Source organism: Branchiostoma floridae, chromosome 14 (genome assembly GCF_000003815.2).
Source record: "Branchiostoma floridae strain S238N-H82 chromosome 14, Bfl_VNyyK, whole genome shotgun sequence".
Lineage (NCBI taxonomy): Eukaryota > Metazoa > Chordata > Leptocardii > Amphioxiformes > Branchiostomatidae > Branchiostoma > Branchiostoma floridae.
Genome location: NC_049992.1, coordinates 15114092 through 15129090, shown reverse-complemented (window position 1 = coordinate 15129090; position 14999 = coordinate 15114092). Strand labels below are relative to the sequence as shown.

Here is a 14999-nt window from a genome sequence, read left to right as displayed (position 1 = left end):
TGAACAATGGTTCAGGAGTTGCAGCCGCATATATGTAAGTCTGTACACGTTCCATAATGCCAGCACAACATAAACATTTATCACATCACATACATGGGAGTGGTATGATACAACATTGAAAGCACCAGGCTTTGGTTGGAGGATACAAGAGCAATATTTACACGTGTATTTGATTCCATACTTATTCATAATACTTATTCATATTCTTCATGTCTAAATCCTTCATGAGAACACGACATTGATATTAAAAAGAGTAAAGAAACAGAGTATTCTATCCATATCAAGCTATTTACAACATTCAATGTCTCTTGGAGGTTAGTAACTGAACGACACACATTTTGTTCAAGTTTCTCCCTACTGCACAGAGCGTCTGTCGAGTTATACTTAAGGTGGTATCTCACTGTACTTGGAGCACCGGTGAGGCAATGCGAGGTTAGTTCAATGCGACACTGTTGTGTTATTTTCGCCGTTTTTTAAAAATAATTTAGATATTGCGTAATACGTAAAAGTTTGACTTAGAAGGCAACGAAAAAAAAAAGGTGAGAAATTTTGTTCTTGATCTCTGAAATTGTTTTAGTAATCTTTCAACCCCGCAGTGCCGCACCGGTGCCTCAAGTGCAGTGAGATACCATCTTTAGGGAGGACATGTTTTTTTAAAGACATTTCACTAATGCCTAAGTCGAGTACCAGGTGCATCCTATAGGATATGTTTCATCAAGCGCAAACCCCAGGCCAAACACAGAGAAATATATTACGTGGTGCTTTTAGGAAGGTGTTTTGCTTATTAAAAACAAATGATTATTTCGTGTTACAATTCCGGTTGTGCTCAGTCAACATATACTTAATGACTTAACTGAATGAAATATACACGACTTATTAAAACAACAACTAAAATTTACCCTTATTATCGTCTTGTTACGTTGTTCGTTGATTCAGAATTTGTTTCCATTTTAAAATGCCTCCATTATAACAAAACAGGACTAAAATTTGGCTTCCGACTTTGTATCAAAAAAGTTTTACTGCAAATTCATTCCCATGGGGCTAATTGCAAGTGAACAAAAATCAAATACATGAAATGATTGAGTGTGTTCTAAATACAGGTAAATAATCTAAATACTAACATACAAATATTAAGTGGTTGTTTGTACATACGGTACGGAATAGGGTACTCAATCTTTGTTACTATCGTGGAGTTTGACTTCTTCTTTGAAGACAATTGAAAATGAAGCGTCCGATATATTCTATAATAGATTGATTCGATGATCTCAGTAGGACGGGTATCTTTTGTGGGTTTGTATCCAACGGCAGGAAAAATAGATCCTTTGAATCTCACACGACCAATTACTCGCTATTTATATCTGATGGAAAGAAACATGGCGGGCTAGGATACTAAAAATTCGCCGTATGTTGAGAATGACTGCCAAATTAAAGCTCTGGGTCTTTCAGGGATAAGGACACTAAGCCATAAAGGGGGTTAGCTGCGTTTGTGCAGCTTCGGGGAACACACAATTCACAAACTATAAATATCGCTAAGGCTTCACGACTCTCAAGGGCACGTCAAGGTCAAACACACCATCCACAAGACAGCATAAGGACGCATGGGCAATGCGCATTGGGTAGGTAAGTGTTATCTCACAAAACACAAGGGAAATGCCATATGAACTGTGTAGACTGTAGAGTCATAAATTTTCAGTTAAAGAACCATTGCTTTACATTAATTGGTTATGCCATGTCTGTACAAGTTGTTGCAGAGGCAGTGCTACTCCCCTGTCGTGCAAACTTCCATTCTCCAGTATAACACTGTTGTCACAAGTTCTTTAACCTAAAGTTAACTTTAACAACTGTCCTAGTTTTCAGTCAACATTATATCTGCGACCATTCGTTCCAAAGACCTGTCCATTGTAGAATGGATGTTACGTACGCTAGAGCTACTGTTCTTGTTGTTTCTTTAGATGCTTCGTTTGGATGGCGTATCATCTTCAATATCCTTACACAGCACACCTGCCTTCGCTGCCATGACTGCAAAATAACACAGATGATTATAACATAACTTTGTATAAACCACTTACATAAATACGCCAAATAACAATTACTCGATTGTATTAAGCAATTGTACATGATTCCGAAACTATATCTAGTTGCTTGAGTAATTGCTATTTGGAGTATCTTAATACCTCCATGCCTAATCTTCACCGACGTACTTTCATAAAGATCCGGATATTTTGTGTTACGAACTGATTATATTTTCGTCATATGCCTAGATATAGAACACAATGATTACAACAATTATGGGTCATGAAAATGTTTGCCATGCTTTGTGAACTGATTCTAGTGTTTTCTGCAATTTAAAGGGACGTACCTTGTCTTGCGGGGATGAACTGTACGTAGTTGGAGGGGAACAGGCCTATCCTGCCCCTCAGGTAACCCAGGCACCAGCCGCCATCTTCCCCCTCCAGCACCTCGATGACGTCATCAGGCTCGAGGCTGAGTTCATTCTCCTCCCGCGGCCCGTAGGCATACAGAGCTTTGGCATATCTTCTCTCTATCACGGGCACATGTGTTCTACGGTTAGTAGGTAAACATGGTTCCGTTTTCACTTGTCTACAGTTTGGCATATCTTCTCTCTAACACGGGCACAGGTGTTCTACAGTTAGTAGGTAAATATGGCTCCGTTTTGATTTGTCTACAGTTTGGCATATTTTCTCTCTAACACGGACACAGGTGTTCTACGGTTAGTAGGTAAAAATGGTTCCGTTTTCACTTGTCTACAGTTTGGCATATCTTCTCTCTAACACGGGCGCAGGTGCTCTACGGCTAGTAGGTAAATATGGTTCCGTTTTCACTCTCTAATACGGGCGCAGGTGTTCCACGGTTAGTAGGTAAATATGACTCCGTTTTTATTTGCCTACAATAAAACCCTACAGTCGAACTCATAAGCTTCGAGTGAATGAAACCAAGTAAGCAAGCAAGTAAGTAAGCAAGTAAGCAAGCAAGCAAGGCGCCAGCCAGCCAGGCAGACAGACAGACAGGCAGACAGGCAGACAGACAGACAGACAGACAGACAGACAGACAGACAGACAGACAGACAGGCAGACAGACAGACAGACAGACAGACAGACAGACAGACAGACAACCAAACAACCAAACAACCAATAGCAACTAAACAACCAACTAAACAACCAACCAAATAACCAATCAAACAACCAACTAACTGAACATTGAAACAACCAAACAACCATTTAATATAATTTTGTGTAAAGATGATACGCTTAACACCGTACCTTTGAATTTTTGACTTGCTGATTTCCTCATTGTTTCAATGCCTGCATACCCAGACTTCTGATTTGTAGGTTTTTCTGTGAAACAACAACAAAAACGGATGATACTAGATACATAATATGTCTCTGTGAGTGATAATATGTGAGTGAATATGTCTGCTATATCCACCTCGTGAGTGGTGGATCGCTAACAAGTGTCATTTTCTATCATGATGACAGGTGGCGCACCTGTATTGTTGCAGAAAGTTTAAACTCTAAAGTCTGAGACAAGTATTTAGCTTTCTGTATATCTATAGACAATAACACCGTCTCTGTGACACTGCTATATCATACATATAGTCATATTGGTATAACCCGTCCTACCTACAGTAAAGAGAGAAGCATTGCTTAGCAATTTTAGTAGCGCGCATCTCTCTTATTGGTACACAGAATCATATACTGCTATCGAGTATCATGTTCAACTCATATATCCGCCTACGTAAGTCAATCAATTCATACTTTATTCTAAATACGAGACCATATCTTTCATACTTGACTGTGCTGTTATCGATAATATTTTGTTGTTCTGTATGTAGCCTCGAAGTACCATTGTCTATATAGCTACGTACATGTAGTTGTTATTGGTTGCTATACATTGTACCTTGTGCTATTGTTGAGCAATAATAGCCTCCATAGCAGGCTTTCTGGGGCCTTTTTTTGGCTCATAATACACTTTTGCTGGCCATTTCTATTTGTACTCGGTCGCTGATTGCTGGCGTTTTCTGATAGCAATAAAGTCATTCAAGTCAAGTACCTGGTAGAGACGCGTAAGGCGGGGGTTCCCTGTCTTCTTCCATCTCCATCTTGCCCTCCATCCTCCCCTGGTCTCTCCGCCCGATGTTGTAGTAGAACGCGAACTTCTTCTTCTCCTTCTGACTTCTCCTTCTCCGGATGAACCACACCACCAGGAGCACGCAGATGACCAGCCACAGACCCCCCGCTGTGGCGCCCACTATCACCGCTACTGTGGCTGAACTCAGCTTCTTTCGGGCGGCTAGGCAAGATGACAAGAAAGAGACTGTCATTGTTCATCATCAATAAGATATATGCTCTCTACGTCTAGTTCCTGCAACTAAAAAACACTAAAAAAAACAGGAGCTAACTAACTCATTTGAATTGAATGTGTCTTAGCTTTCTTTCCCATTGATATCTAAAATTGTCTTCAGCTTGACTTTGCCTTACCTTTGTTTCTTTTGGAACCCAAATTGTCTTCGACTTTACCCTACAATGTCCTCTACGAGAGAATGTAGTTCTAAAAATTCCATGAGGTGATGAGAACCAAGTGTTTGTATCCACAGCGCATAGGGCTCGCTCCGTGGAGCTGGAGGGCTGCACGAGCAACCTCCAAGGAGGTCAGCTCTGTGGAGCTCCCCCATGGAGGTTGCTCGTGCAGCCCCTATTGGACATCTAAATCGTCTTTATTCATAGTTAGCGTATAAAAGACCAGTTTCCTCTGGATCACTTTAGTGTCACTGAAGAAAGACGCCGGGTGGCTGTCAGAAACGTCAGATCGTTTTCAAAACCATATCCAGTTGCTTGAGTAACTGCTTTTTGGTGTTCTGTACGTCGATGAAGGTTAGACAACCAGGTAACAAGATACGACGAATAGTTATTGCGCAAGCAACTGGATATGAATTTGGAAACGGTCGACTGACGAAAGGTAGTAGCTGCTACCTGAAACGTCTGACCGATTCCAAAATTATGTCCAGTTGCTTTCCTTGAGTAATTGTTATCTGACGTTTTCAAGACCAGTGTATCACCAAGAAGGTCATAACCTCCTTGATATTGTAATCGGGTAATCAGGCGAGGTCAGGAGAGGTCAAGAAAGACCCCGGATGCTTGAGTTCTAGTTGTGTTCCGACAGCAAGTTCGGACGCGCCAGTTTAGTTTTAGAGTTAGAATGTGCACGCTTAGTTTCGTAGACTAGCAGTAGTTGAGTTACGTTGAGTTTAGTCGCGAAGACAAGTTACTTCCACAGTGCTGGAACCACTAGAGAACCCACTTCGACAAGGTAAGATCTTTCCTTGTTACAGGTTTGCGATAGCGTATTGTTTTTGCTCGCATGTAAGAACGCCGCCATTTTGTTTTGCGGTGTATGACGGGAAGGGTGGCGCTATTTTGGATTTGACGGATCAGTGTGTTGTATTAAGTGATGTGATGTAGTGGCTAGGAAATGTGATCTTGTGGTCTTGTCGGAAACGGTGGGACGGCAAGAGCCACAAGCATGAAGGGTTATTGTGTCTATGAAGGGATTGAATGGGATGGCTAAGAAATGTGATCTTGTGGTCTTGTTTAAAACAATATTACCGCATACCTCGGATGGACAGTCGCATTGTCCTGGCGTCACTCTTGCCGATCCCGTTAGTAGCCGTGCACTTGTACTCCCCGGTGTCGTTGAGCCTGACCCTGGACAGCACCAGGGAACTGGCGCGCACGTCTTTAGACACGGGCTGGGACCGGGCTGGTGTCTTGAGCCGGCCGCCATCTTTGACCCATGTGATGTTGGGAGGGGGGTTCCCGTCAGCCACACACTGCAGGGTGATGGGGTCCGCCTCGGTCGCAGAGGTGGAGTCGGTAAAACTGATGATCGACGCAGGGACTATATAAACGACAAGATGTAAAGTTTACTAGTAACTTAACAGGTGACTGAAGTTTTGTAGGATGAAAGTTTTACGTTTGTAATGTATATGTCAAAACGTTGTGTGGGGCCGCGTAGCACAGTGGTATTGTATTCGGCCCGTGATCGAGAGGTCGCCGGTTCGAATCCGCCTACCGTGTTGCCGGTCTTGTGCCCTTGGGAAAGGCACTTTACACGACTTTCCTCACTTTACTCAAGTGAAAAATGAGTCGTCCCTCGGATAGGACGTTAAATGGAGGTCCCGTGTATGGGGAGAGCCATACCCCATGCACGTTAAAGAACCCCCACACGTGCGATGGTGCGGTGTGCGTTGGTGCAAATCCTTCTGTCGGGAGTTGGTGATTCACTTCAAATCACCCGGATGGAGGCCTGGCGAACCTCTGTCTCGCATCAGCCACATGGTGAATTACATCATTCACCCGGACGGGAGACCTGGCGCATCCCCGTCTTGTAATTAGCCTACGAAAGGGTATGTCACCCCGTAAGGGGCGGTATAACCCCGTCGTGTGTAGATATGTGCGAACATGTCTACATTTGATCACGTCGACCGATGATGATGATGTCAAAACGTTATATTATATTGAGGACTGTTCTGCCACATGAGGGTCTGCAGGCCTTCCAGAACTCCCCCCACATTCTCGACTACGGGGAAAGAGCCATGATGATGATATTATATTGAGTTTTCTCAAATACGTCTTTGTGGCAACTGCACATCGTCTATCTACATGGATATCTTTCTTTCTTTCTTTGGTTTTTGATGCTAGCAACTTCAATTTGCTGAAGACGTTTGTAGCCTATATAGGAAAGTCTTTCCCAAGGGCACAAGATCGGTGACACGGCGGGGTTTGAACTCAGGACCTTTTGGACCTGAGTCAAACGTGCTGCCGATTGCGACACGCGGTCCCACCAAATTGCCACGGTTGGATGTGTTATCTTCAGATATTTTCTCTGTAATGAACACAAAACACGAAGAAAACATATCATACATAGAATTATATACAACTCTGTTCTAGACAGTGTCTAACTACTCACACAGCACATCCAGTCTGATATTAGCTGCAGCAGGTCTGACGGGGTGGTTAGCGATGCACGTGTACCGTCCCGCGTCAGCGCGCATCACGTGCCGTATCAGCAGGGAAGGGGAGTCCAGGTTCCCGCCGGAGTACTTGCTCTGCTCGGCGATGCCGTCCACGGGAATCCCGTCCTTCTCCCAGCGGAGGAACGTGATGGCGGGGATGGCGTTGGTGACCAGGCACGTCAGCGTCACTGTCTCTCCCCACTCAGCCACGTACGGGTCAGACGGGCCCACTTCTATTGTCGGAGGGACTGCGGATAAATTAAAATCATGTTAGATATTAAGATAATACCGAAGTTAAAACTGGAGTTACTTCTAAATGTTGTGCCTTAAGGTGGTATCTCACTGCACTTGGGGCACCGGTGCGCCACTGTGGTGTTCGAAAGATTACTCGATGAATTTCGGAGATAAAGAACGAATTTTCTTACGTTTTGTGTATTTTGTTGTCTTCTAACGTTCATTTTTACGATTACACAATAACTAAATGGGAAAAAATCGGCTAAAATAACACAACAGTACCACAGTGAACGAACCCCGCAGTGCCGCACTGGTGCCCCAAGTGCAGTGAGATACCACCTTTACAACGTATTCGACTAGGTCTGCGACGTTATTACGACTAAACTTTGACAGATCACTCAACGATATATACTTTCATATATTACACATTTTGCATTGGACACATGCCTGTACAATTCCTAGAATTTTTGCAGACTGAACACAATAATATACCATTGGGCTCGCCTCTGAGGCGTCGCCAAGAATATGATAGGAAACTTATTCTAGCCACGTACGAGAGCTAACGAGTATGTCTGAAACCAACTGCTCTCTCTGGCAGAGACCTTATCAGGACTGGAAGCTACCCGTGAAAAGCGATAGTTCTTACTCGTACTTTCAGCTGTTATGAATACTTCCTCAAGCTTAAATGACAAACAGTACTTATTACATTGCAGTAGAACACCTGCGGCAATGATATCTTCGGACGTCATCACATCTTGTAAAAAATAATGGCCCTCAGAAGTGGAAAAAAAAGCTTATTGGAATATGCTTACTCTCTTTAGTCGGTAACCCTCGGGCACTACGTGAAGGAAATTAAAACTAGACCAGACTACAAAGTTCGGCTACATGCTTTATTGTCGCCCGACGTAGATGATGAAAAGACTATAATTACTTCCAGTAGACTGATGCCACTTTCTTGCAATATGCACCCCCTAGGGAGTACGTATCTGACACCTGTATTGACAAAGCAATCTACGGGACAAATACGATTGGGTTTGTAGAAAAGGCTCAATCACTGTCGAGAAAGTTAACTTCTAGGATTCTACATTTGCTCAAGGACGTATTTGTTAAGATTTCTGTGGTTTGATAAATTTCCGGACTGTGATAGCTTCTTGTTACTTTCTATTTAGTCTTCAAGTTATGGATTTCATGGATAATTACGGCCCTTAATGACGTAGAAATAATAGCTAAGGTAGTTTGATTTGTTTTTGAATAGGCTCACCGTGTGGCATGATGTACGGCTAATTATGCTACTTTTACGGAACAACGCATCTTAAGAATATGCTGTGAGCTTCAATACTGATATTGACAATTTCTTATCCACCAGGATCATATTTTATCTATGTTTCAAATTATCTGTCGAAGATTTGAGATCTGGGCTCTAGAGTTAGGATCTGCGCTATCAAAAATCCATAAGATATTCCTCAAAATCGTTCTTAGAATTGCATGGATTTCATTGTTAGCATATGTATGGATGTATCTTAAAGTTTTTTAATCTAATCATTTTCCTTGTTTGATAGCGGTACTGATACAAGTTAACGTATCTTGAGTGTGTCGTTATTCTTTTTTTTTTTTTTGGTTAACTCATGTTTGCTTAGTAAAACAAAGAGTGTGTGGTTAAGAGCGTGCGTTTATTCTGAGTGACGCTAAACGCCATTGTCCTTCACGGTACTAGTGAGCAGGCCATGGATGTAAACTCCACAGCAGCGCCATGAAATTACAAACCGATTGGATTACGCCGAGCACCGCGTTCACCGTGCCCTGTGTGCGGAAGAGAAAACCCGCGTGGTCCTCTCCACGGTACACATCTCCGCACGGCTATTGTGCAAGCCGGAAAGGCATGGCAAATCATGTTAGGATCACCACAAGGTGCACTGATCGTGTTAGATACAACTAGGGAACCCTGTTGTGTGTTTGCTCGGTTCATATCCTGGACCATTCATAAATTTGGCGTTATTATATTTCAGACTCCGTCCTTTATATCCACGTGCCTGCTTGTTAATCTCCCCATAGGCGTATGTGGGTGGGAAAAGGTACATTACATGCAAAGTGGACTTTTGTTGGCGCGTCGTTAGAGCATACACCTGCGGGGTAGACTTTGGAGCATCTCCATAATCCATTAATATCTTAACGAGAAAACTAGTAGGGAACCTTAACAGGAAATCCCCCTTTGACCAACCCTACACGATATGAAATTAGATTTGCCTTTAAAAAAAGAAACCCAATTCGGTTGGCGTCGTGAAGTGTTAGTCAGCCCGTGGTTTGTTTAAATGGGCCACGGGCTATAGAATTTTGTCATTTTTCACATGGCCTATTTCCATCAATAATGCATAGCAACACGACTTGTAACACAGCCTAATTATATAGCAAACCTCCTGCAAATTCTCCAATGTGTCTCGCCTCGTGGCTACAAGACTCCTCTCTATGATTAATTCAGAAGCGGGTAGGGACTAGGGACTAGTGGCGTGACAAAGGTGAGGTTCTTTTAGAAAATGAGCCTGGCAAGTGGTCGGCAATCAGCATACAAATCGTTCTCGCTTGGGACCGAAAATTGGACACAAATGAATTACTAGTGTTATCATAATGTAGGGGAAATTCCAAGGACAAAGGAATGCATCAACAAATTTATTGTTCATGCAGGACGTACATGTAGTGCGGAACACTGGTATAAAAGGACGTCTATAGTTACTCTACCGGGAGTAGTGACTACTAGGGGTGAGTTAGTTCAGTTCAGTTGTGCGGGGTGGATACAAGAACAGAAAATTCAGGTCCAGGTACGGTCCAGGTCCAAAGAATCAGGTCCAGTTTCGACCTGAACTTGGACCTAAAAACTTGTGAATGGGCGATACTGAAACAATGGTACATTTTGCTACAAAAGAATCTGTCTTGTTAAGTATCTGACATCCACTGGCGTTTTCTGTGGAGACTTGATAAAAAATGACTATCAACTCTCCCCTACTTCACTCTTGTTGTCTCCTTGGACCGGTAAGCTAAAAAACACGTTATAAGCTGTTCATTTTTTTTAACCGACCGAAAGCCCGGTCTTCTGATTTTTTTCAGGTCCGTTCTTTTCTGGACCGGTCCAACAAGAAAAATCGGTTGCTAATATCTAAACCAGACATCACTGCTTGTCATCTCGGTGTCTGTTTTACACAAGTATGTGTAACAACATAGAGCTAGAGATTAGTGTCCGAACTCAGCACTTTTTTTGTGCGAAAATTATCTAGTTGTTTCGTTTTGCAAAGTTGACTCTAATTAGCTGGTGCTACTTGCCCTGCTCTGATATTTTTGAACATTTGTGTAATTAAGAAAATTAAAGATGTTTTAATAGGAATTTGGCTTTTTGACGCAGAAATTACATTTGACGTTAATGAATCAATTTACTGCAGTACAGTTAATAAAAAAATCGAAGACTTATATTTTGCACGATCTTGACGTTTATGATTACGATATTTCATATTCGCACGGAGGGAAAAAATTTGGTTTAGAAAGCATGAATAAGGTTAGTTTAGCATTCTTTAAAATCACACAGAGAGGAAAATTGCATGGGACATTTCTTTTGGTACGGCCTTCGCATCGATTGGGGAGAGTACAGAGATGACGTAGATGCCATTTTGCACATCGCTGAACCATTTGGTCATGACATTTCCCTGGATGTGGAGACTTCGCTTTGCTGAGATGGTCGACATGGACACGTGTCATTAAGTATGCGGTTTTCTCCGCAGGGCTGTGGGGCCACTCTAATTACCCGCACTGAACGCAAACATCCGCACTTGTTACCTGCCCATGGGATTGTACTGCCAGGTCGTATTTATATCACAGACCCCCAGGCGCAGGTAAAGGTGGACTCTCACTGCACTTGGGGCACCGGTGCGGCACTGCGGGGTTCGTAGATGACTCAACGAATTTCAGAGATTTCAGAGATGACTCAACGAATTTTCCTCCGTTTTTTGTATTTTGTTGTCATTCTTTTATGTATCAGGCAATATCCTAAGTATCGCAAATTGCAAAAACAACAAAACAGTGCTGCAGGAAACGAACCCCGCAGTGCCGCACCGGTGCCCCAAGTGCAGTGAGAGTCCACCTGAAAGTTCTCCAATCGTCTCTACGTTAGGAAAACTTTGAAATGACCCCTGGGTCTTGAAATCAAAGCACTTTGGCTTCAAGATTGATGTTGTTTTTGAACATGGCCGTACGAGGCTCTCAGGGTTTAGTTGCGTTTTAGAATGAATGGTACAACATTGCTAATTTGGAGTTTCATGTTGGTGTCAAGGCTTTCTCGGCGAAGAAGGGATTGCTTTAAGAAGAGAGAGCTGTATCGCGGAAGTAAGGCAGGTGGTCCTGATATTTTGTGATAAGTGCTGAGAGAGAAATGTTCCACTTAACGTTGTTGCACGTTATCAAGGGGGTTTAGCAATACAAGTCTGGTATACTGCTTCTCCTATCATGGTTACTACAAAGGCACTCCCCAAGGCCCCCTTTCCACTAGACGGCGACTTGCTGCGCTCCCACTGCTATCCGAATAGGATATGTGTAACCTTCACTTTCACACTGGGTACATCATACAAAACGTAAAAGTGTGACTGAGAATACAACAGAAAGTGTGAAAATATTCGTTTCTTCTCTATACAAGTCGTTGAGCGATATGTCAAATTTTAGGTTACAGAGAGAGCGCGGCGAGAGCGCCGTCCTAGTGGAAAAGGGGTGTAACCGACAACTTAACGTTCCGAAAACCATTGCCGTGAAAGGTAAATTTATATGGGGAATGTTGGATATAGCAAGGTAGATTTCTTCCTTCTCTCTGTAATGAGAATTTGTTTGAATGATAAAAGCTTAAGGAACTACGCACATGGAATTCATCATATGGAATTCATCATATATCCGACAAGACAACAATACCAATCAAATACACGATGATGAAGCCCAGGATAACAACAATGATTTACTTGTGCACCAAACGTAACGAATCATAACGAACGTAAGCCCATCGACACTCTATGTCAGTATACTTGAGAAGCAAAGACTAGAACTACCTAAACTGTCATCACAGATGGTAAGGGTGGGATTGAATAATAGCTGTACTCTAACGGAAGAGGACGTTTAGAGTAAGATGGGTGATCTTGCCTCGGTATCCGAACCTCACCACGCCCTCACCCAATCTACCCGAACCGTAATCTTGATGGCAGTAAACGCCACTATTACGATACAAGGAACGACATGAATCCTGATTGAAGTTATGTTTTAAGCTTCTTATCTAACCGTTTCCCATTACCGAGGAGCCTCCGGGCTGTTTTCGTAGAATTCAGCAAAGCATTCAAAGTTACAATCGCGAGCGAGATAGCGTGGTGGCAAGCTTAAAGGCACTGTCTTTAGTTATATAGCTCTAATTCCTATTTTCATAACATCGAAATAGGATACGGGAAAGTATTGTCCTTGAAAGAACATTGAAATTGTCTGAAAGACACGGAGTAGAATTTAGAGTAATTCATGCCAGCCCCTGGCCTCTTACAGAACGCCGATGGCTTTTACATGCGATAAGGGCTTTTGTTTCTCCTTTCAAATGGTCGACAGCATTGACCTTGAAAGCTTTTATGGCTGGACCTTTGGAGTGTTCCGTTACTTTGCGAAGCGCACATGATAGATGAATGGCTCGCCTGCGTACATTGAGCTACTTTCCATGCTTTGCATCTTCTGTACTTTTACAAGATGTTTTCTGTACTCTGTTGTTAGGCGCTGATTTAATGTGTATAGTAAGCGCCCGAGGCTGTCAGTCAGCTTGAAGGATGCCATTAGTATGATGTATATATCAAGTAGGCAGACGTGTATTCTTCTCCTTATAATACACCGGCGTAAAACGCCTTGGCGCACTAGTATTTCATGATTGACCTTTCAAAGAATGCAATTGCTTTTGATACTCAGACCACTTTTAAAAAACAACAAAAGGTTACGTTTTTCGTTCTGGGATTCTTAAAATATGATTTTTGTGCAATCAGTATGATGTATATATCAAGTAGGCAGACGTGTATTCTTTTCCTTATAATACACCGGCGTAAAACGCCTTGGCGCACTAGTATTTCATGATTGACCTTTCAAAGTACGCAATTGCTTTTGATACTCAGACCACTTTTAAAAAACAACAAAAGGCTAAGTTTTTCGCTCTGGGATTCTTGAATTATGATAGTTGTGCGAGGTATGAAAACCTTGCAACAGCGTGCAATAAATAATTGTTTTTATGCCATGCAATTTTTCACCTGTGTCGTTTTTAAGCCAGCATCCAAATCAATACACGCTTTGCCAATGTAGATTTATGCACATTTGTTTTCTAAAATACATGTGTAAAGATATTATCCTTCAGCAAAACCGGGTTGTAAAACAAAAAAGAGAGGCCAGGATCATTTGATGCTATGACTTTATCTCCTTACGAGTTCATTTGTATTCTGGGGATCAGCCATCTATAAGATGGGAAAAAGTACCTACTGCAAGGTCGCTCTAAAGATAAATTTTGAAAGAATTATTAGTCCACATAAAGTGAGGCCCATGAGATTCCTCACAAAACTGCACTCCTTATTAGACTGTATTGTATATTCGCAAGAATCACATCAATTGAGACAATATATTGACGGATCGCACCAATTTTTGAGTTTTCAGATGGCGCCTATATAAGCGCACTCTCTCACGAAAGCTCACTTTCCTTTTTGAAAATCGCGTTTACTATTCTATCGATCTTACGAGACAGGACCCTCCTCCAGAGACTTGGCATAATCCTCTGGTACGTTTTGCGGTTTTGCTACATCATCTTTCTGGGAGAGCTTACTAACTTATTCATCTAGTCTATTATTCTATAATACAGATAGAGACTATCATAAATTAGCCACTACAATTTCAGTGGACGCAATTAAGTGTGGATTGCACGAAGTTAGACATTGGGTACGTATTCAATATCATCTATATCAAGTATTCATAATTACATTCAATTCCATATCATAGAAACATGTATACAAACTGCTTGCCAAAGACGTACTGAACTAATTACATGCCCATAAGTGCCTATTGGGACTGGCTACTAGTTGATTGTATTGTAAGCCGTTGTTAATAATTTATCGAGCTTTTACCTTTATTGTGGTAAAATTGAGCTGAATATAGTTTATTCCTTATAGTCCCTTTTGAGTGATTGCCATTCGATTCTTTATCATTTAGATTGCCATATAAGTCTCTTGTTTTCAACGTTATACGGCTATTGCCATTATGTACAAGTCATGTAGAGTCATCGGTGCTTCTTTGTAGAATTAATGTTAAACCATCATGACAACGATGCTTTGGTCGTAATGAACATACAAAATTGTTTTCATTCATACTTAGGGTATAAAAAACCAGTTTCTCCCGGATCACTTCAGTGTCACTGACGAAAGATAGTGGATACTATCTGAAACATCTGAGCGTTTCCAAAACCATATCCAGTTGCTTGAGAAACTGCTTTTTGGTTTATCATGACTACTCTCCAAGCAGAGGTCGAATCGCGCAGATATAGTTGTAGTCGAAAAAAATACACTCGCGCTCTTCCTACCTCTGCCACAGAACGCAACACAAAACTTAGCACCTAGTTACAAAACGCCCTGAATGTGTCAAAGTGATTACATCTAATAGCCTTGTGCTGTACCATCCCGTGGCAGAGATGGGAAGAGCGCGAGTGTAT

General features: G+C 42.1%; 1 protein-coding gene across 1 annotated transcript in view; it reads right to left on the bottom strand.

Annotated features, from left to right (window-relative positions):
* Positions 1–1254: 1254 nt before the first annotated feature.
* LOC118429933 (hemicentin-1-like) overlaps positions 1255–14999 on the bottom strand; it is a 27924-nt gene continuing 14179 nt past the window's right edge. Inside the window, exons 4-9 of the mRNA XM_035840574.1 lie at positions 6988–7281; positions 5632–5916; positions 4072–4311; positions 3282–3356; positions 2360–2542; positions 1255–2019 (exon numbers count right to left, since the gene is read on the bottom strand). Of these exons, the coding sequence (XP_035696467.1) occupies positions 1949–2019; positions 2360–2542; positions 3282–3356; positions 4072–4311; positions 5632–5916; positions 6988–7281 (1148 nt within the window). The 3' untranslated portion in view covers positions 1255–1948. The remainder of the gene's footprint in view (positions 2020–2359; positions 2543–3281; positions 3357–4071; positions 4312–5631; positions 5917–6987; positions 7282–14999) is intronic.